The sequence below is a fragment of the Pipra filicauda genome, unplaced genomic scaffold (genome assembly GCF_003945595.2).
Source record: "Pipra filicauda isolate LSUMZ 115617 unplaced genomic scaffold, ASM394559v2 scaffold69_size3009148_pilon, whole genome shotgun sequence".
Classification (NCBI taxonomy): domain Eukaryota; kingdom Metazoa; phylum Chordata; class Aves; order Passeriformes; family Pipridae; genus Pipra; species Pipra filicauda.
The window spans coordinates 1753839-1774612 of record NW_024104864.1 but is presented as its reverse complement, the minus strand read 5'-3'; the positions used below and the strand labels follow the sequence as shown (position 1 = coordinate 1774612).

Genomic DNA, 20774 nt, shown 5'->3' with positions numbered 1-20774 from the left:
TCCACTCAGGTGTGGTAGGGTCTCAGTTGACATATTGCAGTTACGGATACTACACTGCAAGAAAAATATGGGCCACACTGAGAGTTTTAAGGAAAGCATGAGGATTAGAGGTCTAGAAAACTTGACTGGTGGGAAAAGTTTAAAAGACTTGGTTTGGGTTTGTTTGTTCTAGAGTTGAGAGACAGAATAGCCTTCTTCTGTAAAGAGCTAAAAGGACACCATCATCTCTTATAAGCTAGCCCATATAATCAGCAGAAATAATCAGAAGTAAACTAGTTTTCTCTAATATTTATTCAAGTTAACCAGGACAAAAATGTCAGTAAGGTTAATCAAGGTAAAGTACTGGAACAGTTTACCAGGAAACCTCCAACCCTGGAAATTTTTTAAATAGGTTACATTAGAAGTTCTCTGGGTTTTTTACCATTAAAACAAGGAGAAGTAGATGACAACTGACTGTTACTTGTGTCCTGTTCTGTGACTTCTACCTCATGATCCTGTGACTACAATCTTAGGGTATCGAGAGTAGGCTTTATTACCCAGTAATATTATGTAAAGTAATCACAAATGTATGGCATTCTTTATGCTGAAAAACACGTGGAAAAATATCTGCCTTTTCCCCCCTATAGTTATATTCCTAAAAAGCAAGTATATGGGGTAATACCAGGACAAATTCTCTCTGTTACCTCTGTCTACAATCCAAAACTGTTTTCATCTTATGACTGCTGGCATAGTGTAGTCCATTGTCACATAGGTTTTTGAGGGGATGACATTTAAGAATCTGTTGTTGTATTTTTTCACAAATGTTCCAGGGCCTTCAGACATTCCTTAGGTCAACCTCATCTTTTCTAGTCATCAGAAGAGTTTCCACTGCAGAGCAGTGCAAAGAGAATTACACATTTTGACTGTCAAACCTTCCTTCCTGTCCCCTTCTTGAGTCAGTGCTGTATTTGCAGCAGATTGGAAATACAGCTCTGCTAACCTTTTGTGCCCTTTTAATGATTATGGGTAAAATAGGTGATATGCAACTTCAGTAATTATTTCACACTCTTCTGCTTCACATTATCTGTTTATTGTCATCCCATCTTGATGCTATGCATAAGATAGCAAAATGACTCAGTAAAATGAATAAACTTAGGAAGAGTTGTTCTTCAAGGTGAATGAAAGAAGAGAGCATAATCAAATACAATAACCTAATGTTTCCACTTCAGAGTCTAAAACCACTCAAAATGTTAAATAAGTGGTAGACAGCACATTTTTTAAACAATATATTGTTACAACTGAAATCTGTGGTCTAATTTTTTTCTTTACTCTTTTAAAATGTGGAATAAAACTAATTCATGTTTCATTCTGTAGATGGAAATGGAAGAACCAGCTCCCCAAATACAAGAGATATCAGATGTTCTTGCTTTTCCGAGTTTGAATGTCTCCTGTCCCAATGGACTTGTATTAAGTTTCCTTGGTGAAAGCTTTGAAGGTTAGTTTCTGAGCCACTGCAAAGTAAGGAATTTAAAAGAAGTTAAAACTATTTATTTCTTCATTAGCGGATTTAGATGTAACTGTGATTTTTTTAACATGCTAGGTCTGTCATAATGTCTGTTTTAATAGTATTTGCAACATAAATAGTGTGAGGTTTTTTCAAACAAATATAAAATCTAGCATCACAAGTTGTTGGACATAAAAGATTAAGGGCAGGGAAGCAGTAACCCTAAAATGCCCTTGCGAGTCATGTTGGATAATCAGTTGAATATGCATGTAGAATAGAATACTAAAGAAAAATTATCTAATGCAGTTAATAAATGCATATATATTGAGGAATCTTGAGTAATAACAGGAAGATAGTTGCATTATCTGTATCTGCACCTCCTTTGGAAGTGTATGTACTTAAGTTCAGAAGACAAAATTTTAATATTTTGGGGAAGAGTGACAAGAATGATTAAAGCATCAGAAGATGTATCTTATAGTGAGCTCATTTCACCAGAGAACTCAATTTAGTGACCAAAGAAAAGGTCAAAGGGGTAACTGGTGCCAGCCTGGAAGTACAAGGAAAGAGAATTTTGGTGATAGCTTGTAAACACAGCATATAAAAGTATTACAGTTTTCAGGGGCTTGAAACTGAAAAGTAGTACTTTATACTAGATTTAAGATATACTCATTTATTAATGGTAAGAATGATTAACAAAACTAACCCAGGGTATGATTGACTCTCTGCTACTGGATATTTTACAATCAGGTTTTTTGTTGCCTTTCTAAAAGATACAATCAGTTTCAAACAGGAATTATTTCACAGAAGTCCTTTGATTTAGGCCATCCAGCACATAGACAGGAGACACTCATAATAAGTCTTTCTGCCCTTACTGAATTTCCTTTAGCAGACTGATGTGGTATATAAATACTTAGAGGTTTCTGTGCCTAACATGTCCTTCTGCAATACTTCTGTTTTCTACCGTTTTTGAAAATCAGCATGAGGTTAATTTTTGCATGCTGTAAACTCTAGTAAATCTTGGGGGGTTTCAGTCATGCCATTAGGTTTTGAAGCAGATAAATGTGATTTTTTTTTGTCATCTAGTCAGTTTTAAATACAGCCACATACAGATGTGATTTAATACCTCTGTACAAAAAAATTGTACAATCCAGAAAATGTGCTCTGACTAATCTGGTATGAAGTAAAGAACATATAGAGCGTTTTCAAATATACATAGTTTGGCAAGGAGCATAAGATGAAATGCTGAATAATTGAGGTGAACAGAGGAATTACAAACACATACATGTAGTCTCTTGACACAATTACCATAATTATACCTATTGGTATATTCAACACTGCCACAATTTAAGCTAAAAAACTAACTTGTTCAAGTAGACAAAATATATAACTTAGGTTTCTATACAAATTCAAACTTGGTGAAACTCAGTAACTTTTTTTCACCTTTATGGCAGTTAGGAAATTCCTCTCACCTAATGTGAGTCTTCCAAAAGTTCAGCACCCATAATAAATCCATCTTCATATTTCCCTTGTTTTCATTTGGAAAGACAGCCACCTTCACAGGAGGATGCAGAATTTCTGAGTAGGTGACTGTTTTGAATTTTTCTCTGAATTTGGAGTCTGTCTCTTACTCTGTGGATGACCAAGTAAGCCAAGGAGGGTTAGTCTTACTCGCCTGGAATTGCATACCTTCTGTAGACACCATGATGCTGGCTGTTTAGCCCTGTTTGAATGTGTGCTATGCAGTATTAAGTAATGCAAAGTTTGTTTTCAGATTTGAAAGATGAAGCCACTACCACTGAAGAGAAAGAGGTGGTAAAGGAAAGTGAGGCCAAAGCAGATGAAGCAAAGGAGGAAGAGGTTGAGGAAAATGAGGCCAAAGCAGATGAAGCAAAGGAGGAAGAGGTTAAGGAAAGTGAGGCCAAAGCAGATGAAGCAAAGGAGGAAGAGGTTATGGAAAGTGGAGAGAAGGAGCATGAGGTTTCAGAAGGTGAAATAGAGCACAAAGACACTGAAAGAAAAAAGGCCAAGCAGCCTACTCTGGAAATTCTGGTTAGACAGAGTTATCCCCAAAAGGTAAAGAACTCCCAGCTTTATACACCTGTGGCAAGGCAAACAGAACAAGAGGTGTCAAGAGTCATCACTAGGCAAGGAACTGTCATGAAGTACCTGATGGATGGATCTACCCAGGTATATTTAGTAGAATTCATTGTAAGCAGCTTGTGTGTGTGATTACTCTTAAATGTGTGCTCATCTACTGAAATAGAGAAGTGTCCAGTTTTTAGATGAAGGAATGAAGTAACTACTGAGTTATGCAGCCACATCAAGACTAAAATGCTCTTTGCTTTGGTCAGTATCAGAACTTAAGGCACATAGGGAGGTTTAAATATGAAAATTTTAGGCATATGAAGATTTTAGGCAACTTTGGAATTAGGAAATTGCTGAATAGGGTTTTGAGAACTATATTCCTGGACTTAAGCATCCAAAGTGTGGATTAGTTTGGGGTTTTTGGCAATATGAAAATATCCATGTAGTTTTTCAGTTTAAACAGTCATGTGGGATCCAGAAAAGACCTGAACTGTTCTTCAGTCCTGCAGACACCTTTAGGTATCCTAAATTTTCAGGAAAAAAAGACTTTATGTTTCTATATATCGAAGTACCTGCTTTGTTTACATATATTTAGGTTGCCTAGAATTCTGGTACATTTTAGGTGTTATAGGCTAGATACCATCTTTGCAAATACTGTAATTAATCTACAAGCCACTTTTTTTTCAAAGTCTAAGACACTACACGTAGTTAGCAAACAGATGAAAAGAAGAGTCATCTATTTTGATTCAGAAAGTATCAAAATAATTCCTGATTTCTTGGATTTTTTTTCTGTCTAAGTAGACCTGTGGTGGTTTGAGACCCCGAAATCCAATTCCCGAGTCCAAACCCCCCTCCCACATCTCACCCCAGTGTGAAATGGGTTTTCCAGACACAACACAAGACTCAATATGGGGGGAAGGAAATTATATTACAATCACAAATATTATAATACATCATATACATAATCTTAACTATCTCTCCTATGATAAATCAGTATTTACATTGGATCAAATCTCTTCTCCCTCCAATAAAAGTCCAGGAGGGAAGAAGGAAAGATCCTTTCCACCTTCAGGGCAGCAGTCTCTCCTCCTCAATGCAGCAGTTGTAGTTGGATCTCTTTCCAATACACACAAGGGGGTCTCCTCTCACCCCTCTCAGCCCTTCGACTCCAAGTGAAGGTTTCTCTTCCATGGACCGCGGTTGCAGGGACAGGCTCGCTTCACCACGTCATATCGCGAAGTACAGGGGTCTTCGTGGCGGTCCCTTTCCTCAGGGGGTTTACCTCTGAGTCTGAACGTCTCAGGCAGCTTTCAGTTGAAAGCCTTTGCCTCAAGAGTTCTACCAGAGCTCCTGTACTCTGTCTCAGGCTGCCAGCTTGGCAGCAGCAGCGGGGGGGGGCAGGCTACTTCCCCCACATTCCATCTGGCTGTCCCGGTCCAGCTTCCAGGACGTCTTGAGCTTCTCAGCTCCTCTCTCCGGTACTGCTGCATTCCAAGTCTCCCCTCAAGTGGGAGTCCACCACCCCTCCTCTCTAGGAGGTGTCTCAAAAGGGGTTTTGGGGGTTTTTGGTTCAGTTCTTACCCCAAAACTCTGTCTGTAGAGCTTAGTTCTCTCTCTCTCCATTAGACATCTCTGTGTCTTCTTGCTCGGCTGCATGCTGGCTTTGCTGCTTATTCTTATCTCTTGGCTTTCTACCACAGCCTCTGTTCACTGCTGTCTCTGCTGCCGTTCCTGCTGCCCACTCGCAGTGGAGAAAGACTCCCAGCTTCTCAGTTACAGACCTCGGTCCAGTTTAACACTGTTTCTGAGTTTCTATGAGCCCAGCCGGGGGCTGGGGGGCCGTGGCCCCCCAACGGGACTCCTGCCCCTTCTCCTCGTGGCTTCAGAACATGGCCACTCTCCTCTTCAACTACCTCATCATCCTTCTTTTCCAGTTTGGTGTGATATGTTTTAATTTTGCAGGAGCGCTGATTGGGTCAACACCAAGAGAGACACCACCCCCTCAGGGGTTACCATTTTTTTTTAACTCCAGGGGGAAAAGACACTTTTTTTTCTCCCCACCACAAGACCACAACTCCCAAGTATAAGTTATTTACCATTTGTTCCATTTGTTACCATTTGTTGCCATTACATTATATGCTAAATCATTCAGCCAGGATTTCTGAGAAACATAACCATTTCAGAAGTATGCAAAGAAGCTAGCTCCTGTATGTCTATATATTCTCAACATACTGTCTCCTGATAGAAAAATGTAGATCTTATGTGCCTAGCATGATTTTAGAGTAGTCTCTGTATAAACAGATTATGAGTACTTCCTTCTTAATATTAACTTAATGTCTGTGAGTCATCAAGAATATATTATTTATAATAAGCATTGAAAAAAGGAGTGGTTAATTCCTTCCAGTAATAATCTCAAGAGTTGTTTCTATATGTTGTCCATTTATTTTCTACATTGTACTATATTTATAAATTAATTCAGGGATGGTTAGGGTGGCTTTATCTGACACACAGAGAACATGCATGTCAAGGGTTGAGTGTAACGGACAGTATGTCTCAGAAAACAGCTATAAGTAGATAAATAACCAAGACTTCCTTTTGTTAGCTATCTTGATGGCTAAAAAATTAACATTAGTCCTAGGCATGTGGAATACCTTAGTGCAGATCAGTATGTCAATACAGATGCATTATCACTGCTACCAAAAAAAAAGTCATTAACCTTTGACTATTTAGTCAAAGAATAATCTTTACTGTTTATTTTTACACCTGTTTGTTGCTAAATAGAGTCTAAATTAATTGCATATGTGAACTGCAGCAATTAGCACTCCTTTGGGCAATGACTAATGTGATGGAATTTAACAAGTCCAAATTTTGGACCCTACAAGTGGGACAAGTAACACCAGGCACAGGTATAAATGAGGAGAGGAGTGGCTGGAGAGTGCCCCGCAGAGCAGGCCCTGGGGATGTTGGTGGGCAGCAGCTCAGTGTGAGTCAGCAGTGTGTGCCCAGGCAGCCCAGAGGGCAAACCACGTCCTGGGGAGCATCAAACACGGCATCATGAGCCAGTGAGAGGGAGAGGAACATCCCATTGTGCTCAGCATTGGTGTGGCCTCACATGGAGTGCTGGGTGCAGTTCTGAGACCCAGAGGGGTGTGAAGGTCCTTGAATGCTCCCAGAGGAGCGCAACAAAGCTGGTGGAAGGGCTGGCAGGTGTGTCCTGTGAGGAGCAGCTGATGGCTCTGGGCTTGTCTGCTTTGGAGAGACCAAAGCTGAGGATCAACCTTGTCGCTCTCTGCAGCTCCCTGACAGGGTAAGTGGAGAGGGAGGTGATGATCCTTTCTCCCTGGGATCTGTTGATAGGACATATGGCAATGGCTCAAAGCTGCTCCAGGGAAGGTTTGAACTGGGCATTAGGAAGCATTTCTTTACCCAAGAGGGGGTCAGACAGTGGAACAGGCTTCCTAGAGGGGAGGTGAATGTCACAAGCCTGTCAGTGTTTAAGAGGCATTTGGTCAGTGCCCTTAACAACATGCTTTAACTTGGTCAACCCTGAAGGGGTCAGGCAGCTGGACTGGATGATCATTTAAGGTCCCTTCCAACTGAAAAAGTCTATTTTATTCATGCTTTTTAAGATAGCTGCTTTATTTCTTGTATTCATTCTGAGAGCTTTCACTTTTTTGCCCTCCATCACCCACAGCATTCTAGTGATTATTGCATTTGTGACACATTCTTTAAGATTTTCTAGCGATGTTTGAATTGATTTTAACCTTTAGTATGTCCTTGATTTCTGTAGATTCTGTTTGCTGATGGCACAGTGAGTAGGAGCCCCGACTCTGGTCCTGTCCTACCACCATCTACAATTCCAGATAACATACAACCATTACCAGAATCAGAGCTTTTACATGAGACCAGGATTAAGAAAGGTAATATTTTTTGGGTTTTGGATAGATGTAAGTTAGCAGGGCTGATGATAGTTAAAGGGCATATTTCTTTAGTCTGAAAATTCTGCCAGTATGAAAATGCAATTTTATCTGTACTCAGCTTCTGCACACTGTTATGTTACCTTCATAGCAAATCATTTCTATCTAATTCCAGATTTCTTTTTCTTCCATCGTGCTAGGACTCTAATAAGTAAATACACTCTGATACATTGGTATCAGTGATTGAACACGAAATCTTTTAAGAGAAATCCTTGTAACTACAATAGTGTTAAAACCTTACTTTTGTCTTACACAATTTTTAGTCTTTATATTAAGTAATGCTTCACTCACAGAGGATACTGTATTTTTCCTGTGCAGGGCTGAGTTGGACTCGATGATCCTTGTGGGTGCCTTTCAACTTGGCATATTCTGTGATTCTGTGTATTCCAAGGCACCTACGATTGGTCATTATCAACTGGTTGTATGGACTTGTGGTTGGTGGCAATATAGCCACTCTTACCTTATTTTCTTTGACTGAGAAAGAGCCAAATAAATGTTTACTTCGTACCTCAGAGTGTAGTTTGAGATATCCGTCAGTGCTGCTTAGTACACAGAACAATTATGACCTGTCATATTAACTTGTAATTTATTGAAAGTTTCTGAATAAAAATTGCTGCCAAAAAGAAAAGGGTCTCAAAAAGAGACTTTTTGAGTCAAGTCCAGTCCTTGTTCTTAGGATATTCCTTAGGGTAACTGCAAAGATGTTTGAGAACAACTCTGACAAACCATCTTCTAATATGCATTCTCAGTATGTGGAATGAGTGTATATCCTTTCTTCCTTATCCTTTATTTATCACTTTTCCACCTTCCCCACCTTTCCTCTCCACTTCTTATTCACTACAAATTTGTAGTGAATAGTTTAATGTCTTTTTGTATTTTGGGTGGGTTTTTTGCTAGATATATACTGTAAATCTTCTAGACTGCTCTCTGAACTATGCTGTTGTCTTTTACCTACACTTAGTTTAAACTTCTTTTCCTGCATATGAGAGACCTGAATTCTCTATAACATTCTTAATAAGATCTCTCCAATTCCCTTTCATAATGGAATTTCCATCCCTTTTCTTCTGATGCACCATAGAATTGTGTTGGCCTTTTTGGTCACTATATTTTCACGCTGATAACTTGTAATCATTCTGCATGGATGATGCCTCCAGGTCTTTCTTTTCTTCTACTGTTACAAGCTTAGCTGAAACAGAAATAATTTTTATTATTCTTCACATTAGATTTCATTCTAATAAGCTATATCAAATTCCTATCACTTTAATCTTCAAGCTCATGGGACAATTTTGGCTCCCTTTTTTTTCTGTAATTCATACAGATTTTCTTTTGCATTGATAGTGCCTTCCAAAGTCTTGTCATAATCAGATTTCATTGGCATGCTTTTTACTTTTTCTATGTTCTTAAGGAAACATTAAATAAGGTTAGTTCAGGAGCGTGCCTCTAAGTAACAGGAGTTGTAATTTTTTTCTAGCCTGTTAAATAGTTCTTCTTTCAATTCTGTCAAAACCAGTCCTCACAATGATTTTATCTTTTGCCTTAGAGAATACCAAGTCTGATACAAAAATTTTTTATTTCTGCAGGAAAACACAGTGGCAAAAACATGTCACACCCAACCAAGGATGAGTTGTTTGAAAATACTGTTCAGGATCTGGTTAATTCTGAGGAACCTAAGGCAGGAACCTGGATAACAACAACTCCATTAGGCATTCAAGTGGGCACTGAGGGTGGAAAGAGAATGGATCTGAAGCCACTCTTCATGTATCAGGCAACAGACCCAGCTGATGAGACGGTATAACTGCTTTTGTGTTATTATAGCACTGTCTACTAAGCCAAGACACAGGGCTGCCATCATATAAGTTGTACGATTTGAAAACAAATTATTATTTGTTATATTTATTACTCTGTTACAAAGGCAAAGTTATAGATTTTGAAGAAAATGTGATTCCTCAGTCTCTGAAACAGATGAAGTTGCAGTAGTCTAGCTTCTTCAGAGTTTCAGTGCCTGATGCTTTTTATTGTTGTTGCTGTTACAAGTATCACAGTGCTAATATAAATGAATGTTTCTTCATTCTTTCAGGTTATGACTGTACGAGATGATGAAGTGATAATTGTTGAGAAGCTGGATGGTAGCAAAGTAGTAGATCATGCTGATGGTACCAGGATCACAACTTTTTATAAAAAATGTGAATGCCGTTTTGTACCAGATGGTGGTGAGGAAACAGGTAAAATCAAATGGGGAGCACTTACCTCTGCTGTATCTTGTGAAGCAGAAAATTGTCAAAATACATACTAAAGGCAGCTTATACCTTATACCTATAGCCTAGATAACACGCCCACTAGTACAGTCCAGGCTTAGTTTGTCTCCTATTCAGTGCAAAAATTGTACTGTTGCAAGCAAGCAAATCTTCTTTTCATATATATAATTACATGGTCCTCCTTTATCATGAGACCACAGTTCTAGTTGTCCATTGCCCTCTCTCCATCTGCCCTAATATTAGCAAGCAAGATGATTTGAGTCTTAACTGAAGAAGTATATATAACGACCAGGGCATCCTTATATTTTCCATGGAAGCCATGGACTCACCAGCCTTGGAGATACTGAATATCTGAATATGGCTGTGGAAAATGCCATGCCTAGAAAAGTAAAACTTATATTTCCTTGAAATAAGTGGGACTAATGGTCATCTGTGTTTATTCTGGCTGGTGTTGTATTCCATATGCTTTGTTCACTTGCTAGACAAGTCCTGTCCTCCTTAATTAACATGAAGTGTACTTTTACTGTGTAGGCGTCTGCACTGTTCAAACACAGTGGGAAGTTCTGGTTCTGTGGGAAAAGAGTGTTATTGAGTTAACAGATAATGTTCAGGAACATTGTCTCCCTGTGGGATTTTAAAAATCAAAACAACTTTGAACTGATCTGTCTCTTCAATGGGAAGGCAATGACCAGATTAACATACCTGTTTGATTTGTTTTCCAAGATTTAATAGGAATTTCTTCACGTCTTTGAGCTTGCATTACAGGCACAAAGAATTTCAGTGATCCAACTTTTATGTTACAAATGTCCAGATCATTATGATTAGTAGCATACTTGATACTTTAGAGTGTACTTTTCTGGCCAGTCACAGATGGCTACAAAAATTTTTTGCTGTTGAATTTTCCTGTATTGAGTGCACTGTCCAGAATTGTGTTGCGTGTTGTTTGCATAAATTATGTAAAATTTATAAAATCACATAAAATTATGTGATAAAGGATGCCATGAAGTTTATGAGAGTCTTGTACTGAGGAGATAAGGATCTAGCACTATGAGAGAAAAAGCAAATTGAATCTTAAGACATTTCCGTGATTCATGTGCTCCTGTATCATTGTTCTGTATTAATTCTTAGATGAACCCTCAAAAACCACCCCAAAGAAGGTGAAGTGTGTGCGAGTAGAGAATCCTGAGTTTGCTACTGTTATAACAAATTGTGAGGATGGTACCTGTTGTACCATCTTTGGAGATGGGACATCTATTCTAGCAAAGCCACGGGGAACATATCAGGTGGGAATTATTTTTAGTTTGTGACAGTGAAATTTTAGTTTTGTGTTCCAAGTTCTCTGCCATTAGCAGCTCTCACCTTGACTATTTTAACTCCCTTCTTTATAGACTTCACAAATCCTATGACTCTATCCCCTTCATCCTCTGCCAATATTTAAATATTTACTCACAACTGTGTAGTATATTTAAATCACAGTCTTAAATTTCCTGAAGTTAAATATTACAGAGACTAAGGTCAGTCTACCTCCCAGACCTCATCTTTCTTTCTGTCCCTTTAGTTCCTCTCAATTGGATGATTCAGTATTAAAGGTCTGAAAGCTCTCCTCTTGATTTGTGTCTATTATTCATTTTCATGGTACCTCTAAACTAAAGTTTTCATCTTTCAGCTGAACCTCTTCCTTTTTGCTGTCATAGGTTTTACCCATCAAGACAGGCTCTCTTTTCATTGATGAAGATTGCTCAGCAATTTATACCCATGAAGTTTATGATTTCGTCAGCAAGAACGAGGAGAAACAAGCAGGGAGATACATTATGAAACACACTTCTAGTACTATTTGTGAGATGGTGGATCCTGAAGGAAATACTTTCAAGGTAAAATACATGGAAAAAAACAAATTTCTGCATTTTAACTAATTTTGTCTTATAAACTTCTCTCAAAATCAGATTGTATCTTTGTAATATTTAAAGTAGCCTAGCTAGCAAGAAGGGAAAACCTCTTGAATCAGGTCTCTGATATGTTCTCGACTAAATGATGGATTTGCTTTATTTGATATTTCCCCCTTTTTGGAGAGACTGAAATAAAACGTGTGGTCTACAGTTTACCTCACTTGTAGTTACCTTAATTAGCGTGACTTGTATTATATCAAAAAATCAGCTCTGCAAGTGAGGATTAAAAATGAGAGAGGATATTTGCTCTTCAGAAGGTCTATAGAAACACTCTAACCAGCCTTGGTAAAGCAACTGTAGTTAAAAGGAATGATCCAGTCTTTAAAGTCATGCTATTTTGCTGTGATCCTTTCACACTAAAGGCATATTTTTGCACTACGTTAGTACTTAGTTGTGAGTTCTGGAAACATCATGTGTCTGTGAGCTGCATACTGTTTTCTAATTAAGATTCTAATGAAATATTCTAAATGTGACATCCTTATAGTATCTTTTCTGTGTTGTAACTGTAATCATTACCATTTTCCCAGATTCCTGTGAAACAACACTAAGGTTCCTCTGGACATGTGCATTAGAATAGGTTTTAACTTGGCTGAAGAAACACTGCTTATAGAAATCTATGTCATGTGTCAATCTCTCCCTTACAAATTTTTAACTAATAAACTAGAAGGATAGAAATTTCAAAGATACCAATTCCTAGAAAATCATTACAGTTCAAAGAAATTGCTTGGCATTGGCATCAGCACATCCTGCTTTTTCTCAACTGATACTTAGAGAACAAAAGAGGGAGGCTGAGGAGGCTGTGGGACAGCTGAAGGTATTTTAGGAGCAGTGATCTCAGAGGATATGGGTTCTAGTAAGAAAGATGAGATTAATTCAATATGAGAAGATGCATACATGAAGAACAACTGTAGCAAAAACAGTTTGCATTGGTTTTCCATTAGTAGAATGTCTTATTTACTTCGTCCCACTGTTTTAATTTCAAGACCTCATTTGCACTGGATAAGTTTTTATGTGATGTTGTAACAACTCACAAATCTAAGCTTCTCATTGTGTACATATATAATAGGACGTCCTGCCTGCTTTTATGTATTTGCATCTCTGTGTGTGTGTTGGTGTATATGCATAGATACACGTATACCTCACAGGGAGGGGTACATCAGTGGCTGTCTTGACTATACAGTTACTTGGCTTGACCAGTGTCTTGAGTGACTATTTTTGTGTAACAGTCCTTGGGCATTTATTAATTATCAGCATGTGGTATTAGTATTTATGATACAGCATGTCTTTCTAGAAATGTTTTGCTTTTTTCACTGTCTTTTCAGTTTTCCTCTTCATTTCTTCTTCCTATGTGTTTCAGGTTGCTCAACATGAAATAAGTTTTTTCCGTCCCTTTCACTGGCTAGATCATATTAAAGTTCAGCAGCCAGTTACTGTTTTAAAAGTATCTTGTAACTCAAGTAATTTTATATCATTTCTACTACAGGTCATGGCTGATGGCAGCACAAATGTGTGTGTTCCCAGCACTTGCTCTAATGACAAGGAGGACAGAAGTTCAGCAGCAGTATTCCAAGAAGTTGACAAACCCATCACTTATGATGAGCATGCCCCCAGGTATGCTCATCATCTTTTTTCTTTACTACACAGTATTTGTGCAGGGTTTATAGATTTGTTCCTCCTTTGTTCAGTGCTCTGTTCTTGCACATTTGATGTCATCATGTTGGAGCTCCATTTTCTTGATACAGTTCCATGTATGTGTCTGGCTGTACAGGTTTTTCACTGTCTATGAGGATGGTTCTGGAACTGAGCTCCTGCGGAGCCGGGATGTACACACATATCTGGTTGAGGCCTGTAGTGATCCTGCCACTGCAATCTTGCAGGATCCTGTACAAGAACATCCAGGTAGAAAACTTTTCATTTCTGACAGACTACTAATAGAAAGAATTGCAAAGGTGGAGTCCAAAGTTTCAAAACACTTTATTTGGACAGAAAATGTTTTTACCCATGCAGAAAAGCATCTGGCAGCAAAGCATGGGAAAGGAGGAGTTTGTGGGAGAACTCTGGGAAGCAGAGAATTGAACTGAAGGACACTTAAGAGAAAAGTGAAAAAACAAATGGCATATCTCTATCCACTCTCAGTCACACAAACAAAATTACCAAAATGGATATTTCCTGTACTTACCATAAAAAAAAAAAATGAATGTATCACGGTCTTCATTAATGATATTGCAGTGAAGACAATGATACCCTGATGTTGACCCTTAGCCTGTCTGTTGAAAAGGATACATGTTAAGAAGCTGAAAAAACATGACTGAAATAGAAGATGCCAGTAGTATGTGGTCCCAACCACCTTGTAGTAGCAGTGAAAGAAGTTACATCCTGAAATGGTTGGTTATCATTGTAAAGTTAGTTGGAGATACTGTGTTTCTATAAAATACACTGTGGCAGAACAGGTAGATGCTAACAAAAAAATGTAATCTTTAAAAGACAGGCATGTATGGTTGCCCTGGATATGGAGGGGATGATAAGGGTAATTTGCCTCAAGCTGTAAAATACTAAGACATTTTGACAAAGATTTATGTTATAAGCATAAGAAACAGTTTTCCCACTTACTACTCTTATCAGGTGTTGCACATTTTTAAATCTACTTGTATTCACAATAATGACCGGTTCCCCACTGTAGAAACTGAATGAAATAATTTTGCTATGGGAAAAGGGAAAAAGAAGGGGCACTGGGGGAGCCAGGAAGACAAAGCAGGTAAAAAGATCAGAAAGATGGAGAACATACATACCCAGTGAAAATCCCAATCAAGAAAACTTGCTTACCACCAGCAGTCATTTGTAATAATAGCACATCTGATTTTCCAGACTTCATACTTCACTTTTCACTGGCTCTATTTGCCTTGACAACAAGGCTTCAGAATTTTCTGTCATTGTGACAAAGTACCTCAGTGGTGATATCTATTTTGATGGCCACCTATGGGGTAGATAATAGTAAGTTAATTAGTTTTTCAGTTGGGCTGGAAAAAATATTTTGACAAACATTAAAATTTATCCAAACAGTAGAAATAGATCATCTCTAATGGAATGCTTCCAGTGATCAGATTATGAAGTATAAAATACAGTGAAGAATTTTTCATGTTCTAAATATGTTGTACAGCTTCTGAGATTAATATTCAGTAAACACGGGTCAGTGGTCTGCTCTTCCTTGTTTGGGATACTCCACACAGTATACAACTGAGCTGTTACCCAAGAATCAAAGCAAGTAGCATAGACAGTTTATTGTTAAGCATGGTCTGAGTAATCTGAACTTGTCCAACTATTCTATAATCAACTCAGTGATCTGTATTATCTGTTGCCATGGATACATGAAGTTTTATCGATTGATAGTAAGATTTTTTTAAACTTAGGTAAGTGGTTTTTTCTGTAGGTCGGAGACACTTGTCCATAATTTTTTAATTTGAACTGATTCTTAGTAAAATATGTCTTTGAACCAGGTGTTTTAAGTATTACTATCCTCCACCCTATGACTGACGCCTCCCCCTGGGTAATGAAGAAAGAACCAGAGAGTATTGTTCCTCCAAATCTTCGGTCAGAACCAGAGAGTATTGTTCCTCCAAATCTTCAGTCAGAACCAGAGAATATTGTTCCTCCAAATCTTCAGTCAGAACCAGAGAATATTGTTCCTCCAAATCTTCAGTCAGAACCAGAGAATATTGTTCCACCAAATCTTCAGTCAGAACCAGAGAATATTGTTCCACCAAATCTTCAGTCAGAACCAGAGAATATTGTTCCACCAAAACTTCAGTCAGGGACTGAGGAAGCATCTTCTCCTCTTGAGGTATGATTGTTTCAAAACTGCCTTTTCCTGTTAAAGCAATAGATGATTGTCTCTGTGGGGAGAAGGAACTCTAAACAATGGGAATGTTAAGTTCAGTTTATTAAGCAGACAAAGCAAGGGGTAGACTGTGTCAGGGAATGTGTAGTCCCCTTGGGCTTCTTTTACACTCAGTGAGGGGATATAGCAATTATAAGGGGAGTTTATCTTGCCAGACGAAGAGGTTAGATAAATTGTTCCCAGGAATCTACCAGCTTAATTATCTAGATTCTTAATTATGTAAGGAGAACATATGCTTTTCAGCTGAGACACACATTGCTGATGTCTGCATTTAGTCGGTAATATTAGTAACTTCTTGCTCTTTTTGCTTGTTCTTCTCTATGTTCAGAGGAAGATCACAGATCCCTCAGTCAGAACGTGTATTTGGAAGGGTCTCTGCATTGGATCTGCAGAGCAGTCATCCTTACCAGTACCTGTGCGTAAATGTCCTAATAACCTGGTAATCCGTCAGCTATTCCAGTATAAGCCACTCAGTGATGAACTAAGAGAAAAGCTGCATCTTTCCCTCAAGGTACTACAATCACATTTATTCATTCTTCCATTAAGTAATTCATGGCTGGGCTTCGCGAACAAAGATTTGAGGAGGGCTCTACCCACGTTTGTTACAAGTGCGCTGGTGGTTAAAAAGGCCAATACGAGACAGGCATGTCCAGTTGCAAAATACACAGCAGAAAGACTCCTTAGGTGGTATATTCTACAAGACACGATTCTTTCTGCATTGTCTTTTCTCCTTGAGAGTGATTCTGCGTGCGTTCTCAAAAGCATCAGCAGCGTTATAGATGGTGCGTCTCCAGGTGTCCCAATTGGAGGCCAGAGTAGACCAGTCATGTTGATCAATATGGCCAAGGCTGAGATGTTGTTTCAGGGAGTCCTTGTATCTCCTCTTTGGGGCTCCTCTCATGCGGCAGCCAGTGGCAAGTTCACCATAAAGCAAGATCTTAGGGAGGCGGTGGTCCTTCATCCTTGAGACGTGCCCTGCCCAGCGCAGCTGCGTTCTCAGCAACATGGCCTCAATACTTGTGATAGCTGCTTGTTCTAGAACAGATGTATTAGTCACATAATCACATAATCCAGTAAGTAATAGAGAACAGATAAATAGACAAATGGGGTATCAATGGCGGGGGAGGGGGCGAATGGAGATGGGCCAAGGGGCTCGGAGGTGCCCTGCGTAGGTTTGGACGAGGGCAGCCGAAAACCGAAGGACGAGGAATGCGGGGGAATGCCCCTCTTGCTACGTGGCAAGTCAAGCTGATGCTTCAGCTGAGATAGAGAGAAGCCAAACCAAGCAGGCTTTTTCTGGGTAAGGACTTTGGTGAAAACTATTTGGGGTATAAGACTGAGCCAAAAACCCGGAAAATCCTGCAACCTGGGGAGGAAGAGTGGACCCCAAGTGAAGAAGTCCCTGAAATCTTACTCCCTGGGAGGAACCTTCACAAAACAGGGAGAAAGGACTCAAAAGCTGACTTTTGAGTGATGCAGACCTGATGAAACAAGTGTTCCCTTGCAGCTCAGGAGGAGACCTCAGCAGAGTCCGAGCAGCTGGTGGGGGTGAAAAAGCCCCCTTCCCTGGTACCCCAATGAGAGAGAGACTTTAGATATCGCCCTGAAGGTTTTTCTTCTGAACTGATGTGGGAGGGCCCCAGGGGTGGTAGAAATTTTATTAATACTGTGTGTTTATTTGCTTTTTAGTTTCTATAGTTTTTATTCTGTTAGTAATAAACTTTGATATAATTCCCCCATGCTGAGTTGTGCCTGTCTGAAACCTTCTCTCTCACATTTGAGGCAAATTGTGGAGGGACTTGGAAATTGGAATTTTTGGGAGCTTTCAAAGCGCTACAGACATCAAAGAGTAGGGAGATACGGATCACAAACAATATTTGTTAGAACACCTTTTATTCATTAAGCTTATCTTAATAATATAGATAATATAGATTTAGATTGGATATTAGGAAGAAATTCTTTACTGTGAAGGTGGTGAGACACTGGCACAGGTTTCCCAGATAAGTTGTTGATGCCCCATTCCTGGAAGTGTTCAAGGCCAGGCTGGATGGGGCCCTGAGCAACCTGCTATAGTGGAAGGAGTTAGATGATCTTCAAGGTCCCTTCCAGTCCAAGCCATCTGATGGTTCTCTAATTACTTCCACAAATTCTTTTCTCTGTCATGGGTCCCTTAAGTCTACCTCTGCAAAGAAAACATCTGCCTCTTTCTTGCTCTTTTTCATTGTTCCACCAGGAATATATGGACAACATTTTAAAGCATGAAAATGAGCTGGAAGAGATGAATGTGAAAGAACCAAGAACAGAAGAGGAAAAGGAGAATGCTGAAAGTCTCCTTGAACTGGTTACAGTGAGAAAAATACAATTTTTAACTACTTTTTCCAACAAAAACATTGTACTGCACTGGAAGTGTGACCCTTGAAACACATCATTGTCCGTTAATAAAACAGTAAATGTCAGGATAGAACAGTGCCAGCTATGCTGTAGTTTAATGTTAAAGCAAAGCCACACAGTATTAAGGTGGGCTACTGAATGGCACTACTGCCATTTGGGGAAGCATTGCTCAAAACACTTCAGGAGTTTGACTCTACTGAATGATACATTTCCAAACACACAGACCAAAATTACCGAAATGTGTATGTCCCCCAGCCTTGGGATTTCCAGTCTGTTGTTATTGCACTGAGAGACTTTTATTTCAATCACAGCCACCTCCATAGTAAGAATTTAAACCCTGCTTTTGGGATAATACAAAAACAATCTGGAGGAATATTGTTATTACTGCTGAGCAGAATTTATATATTTTTTGGGAACTGTAATCTGCTAATTTGCATGGATATTTAGAGCATGGAAAGAAAAAGGAGAGGAATAGGTAATGGGAAAGGTGGGTATATGGGAGAAGAGGGTCACAGCTTCTCTGAAAACAGGAACAGAGAAATGTTCTGCCAGTAACTCCACCTGCCTCTGTCCTCTAGGCAGACATTGCTTTGCTTTGATGAGATCCAGGTGCTGAATCTCACATGCTGCTCAGTTCCAGTGAACTTGTCTAGTGACTAATTATTGTTGATTGTCTTGGCTACCATGAGCACATTTCCAGGTACAGATTTCACATTGGGCAACTCTTTTCTGAGCAGTAGTCTCACTATGCTCCTGCTGTGACCCAGGAATCAGTGTCACTTCTTCCAGGTCTCCAGTGTTCCCTACCTCTGTTACAACCTAGACTGTCTGGTCGCAAGAACTCTGCTTCAGAGACAGCATGAGAATAAAGGAAACACTCTAGTTTAGAGTCTCTTACTCCTCGTTCACTTTACTGTAAACCAGCCACATGAGAGTTCTGAGTAACAAAGCCTACAAATTCCTGAACACATTTCCCGTTTGACTTGTTGTTGTGACCATGAGTTTTAAATCTGGTTCAAAGCCTTTGCAAAAGGATTTGAGTTTGATTATGAATTAGTTTAGTTGAGATCATAAACAGCAACCATATAAAATACAAAGTCATCTGTGAAGTAGGTCATCAAAAAGGAAACAAACACGTTTGGACCAGGGGAATTGTACTTCATTTCCTTTTTTCCCAGCTCATGTTTTCTAACATCCTGAAATACCTCCATTCTTGTAGTCACATTGTCAGGTAACAAGATAACACTTGTTTGGGATAGAAATCCTTTGAACAAGATGCTGCTGTTGTGATTTTTTTTTTCTCACATGATCACAGCTATTCCTTCTTCATTGCAGTCCTTCCCTAACTGGGAGAAGTCAATTGAAAATCTCAGTGATAGAGGTAATAAAAATTGAATAGCTGTATTTTTTAATTGTAAAATATCATAGTAAGTTTTAAAATACTGTAATATTATTTTTAAAGAAGGAATATAAAAGTGAATTCATCTCTGTGCTATGTACATGCTTCTGTGTAAATTTCACAGGTGATTAGAACTCGTTAGCATCAAAGATTCAGTACCTCTAAAAATAATTCCTGTGTTTAGGCATGTGTATTTGATATTGTGACTCACATTTCCACATGTAGTAAGTTTTCTTAGGTATAAGAACTATGACAGTAAGTGCTTTTATACAAGTATCAATTTTTCAGACAAGTTTTTCAAAGCAACTAGATGAATCCTGATAATTTACGAGACTTGAAAATCTGATCTCAAATGATCATGTGTTTTGGTTACATTAACCTTGTATAAGGAAAAAGATGGAGCAACGTATTAGCTTTCCCTCATGAATTTCTGTTAAAATTTTCATAAGATACTTTTTAACATTAATTAATGTTTTCTATATGTACAAATAAAAATTAAGAGGACTGTTTCTTTTAAAAATCCATAAGCCTTTTCCATAGAAAAATCCATAACATTCTATCCCCTAGTGATGATAGTTTTTAAAGTGTTATTTTTCTGCCCTTCCTACCTTGTCAAGAGTATTTCTGCTTGTTATAAAATAGCATGCTATGCAAAGTAAATGGAAACTGCTGCAACAAATGCTTGCTACAGTTTCTTGATTTAAATGGAGGTGCAATTTTAATGTAACATTATTAATGAAGAAGATAGTGGGAAAGAAAAGCTGTTTAAAATAGGTAAAAATAGAAAAAGATAAAAATATATTTTATGGTGAAAAAGCTGAACAAAAACCCATACACACGTTTTGAAGTTTGAACTTATGTAATTCCTAAAAAACTAAGAGATATTGTTATAGTCTAATAAGATCACATCTGTCAAATACTCAGATTTCCTAAGTTTTGTCACAGAAATTTGTTTTCAACCAAGGAAACTTCTTTGGACTCACAATTTAGGTTCAAGGCATAAAATAAGCAACATATTTTATAAAATATGTCAGCAGACAGGGCAACTCTTTATTACCGCTGGTCACTATCTTAAACACGGAAAGACTGGCACTTCTCCATTATACATATTGAACTAGTAGTTCCTTCCATGAGAATGTTGATTATGGCTGCTTCACAGCTACAATTAAGCACAAGTTAAGAAAGCTGAATGTAATACAGGTCCCTGAAAGCCCACATTATTTTCTTCAGCTGAAAATAGAGACCTGGAATGTTGCTCCCCAGTCAGAAAGTGACTGAATGTCAGCAACTTTTCCTCTTCACAGGTATTTGATTTGTATCTTTTCAAGGTTCAAGATATTCAA

The 20774-nt window shown here is 38.6% G+C and overlaps 1 protein-coding gene across 5 annotated transcripts in view; it reads left to right on the top strand.

The window, feature by feature from the left end:
* SPAG17 (sperm associated antigen 17) overlaps nucleotides 1–20774 on the top strand; it is a 97214-nt gene that overhangs the window by 64641 nt on the left and 11799 nt on the right. For 4 of the 5 annotated variants that reach the window (XM_039388933.1, XM_039388931.1, XM_039388934.1 and 1 more), the window contains exons 25-37: nucleotides 1354–1474; nucleotides 3255–3670; nucleotides 7359–7488; nucleotides 9126–9334; nucleotides 9623–9767; nucleotides 10929–11083; nucleotides 11495–11671; nucleotides 13230–13357; nucleotides 13515–13645; nucleotides 15241–15584; nucleotides 15970–16152; nucleotides 17875–17988; nucleotides 19368–19413. In XM_039388933.1, the coding sequence (XP_039244867.1) occupies nucleotides 1354–1474; nucleotides 3255–3670; nucleotides 7359–7488; nucleotides 9126–9334; nucleotides 9623–9767; nucleotides 10929–11083; nucleotides 11495–11671; nucleotides 13230–13357; nucleotides 13515–13645; nucleotides 15241–15584; nucleotides 15970–16152; nucleotides 17875–17988; nucleotides 19368–19413 (2299 nt within the window). The remainder of the gene's footprint in view (nucleotides 1–1353; nucleotides 1475–3254; nucleotides 3671–7358; nucleotides 7489–9125; nucleotides 9335–9622; nucleotides 9768–10928; nucleotides 11084–11494; nucleotides 11672–13229; nucleotides 13358–13514; nucleotides 13646–15240; nucleotides 15585–15969; nucleotides 16153–17874; nucleotides 17989–19367; nucleotides 19414–20774) is intronic. The other variant, XM_039388932.1, reaches the window with a different exon arrangement.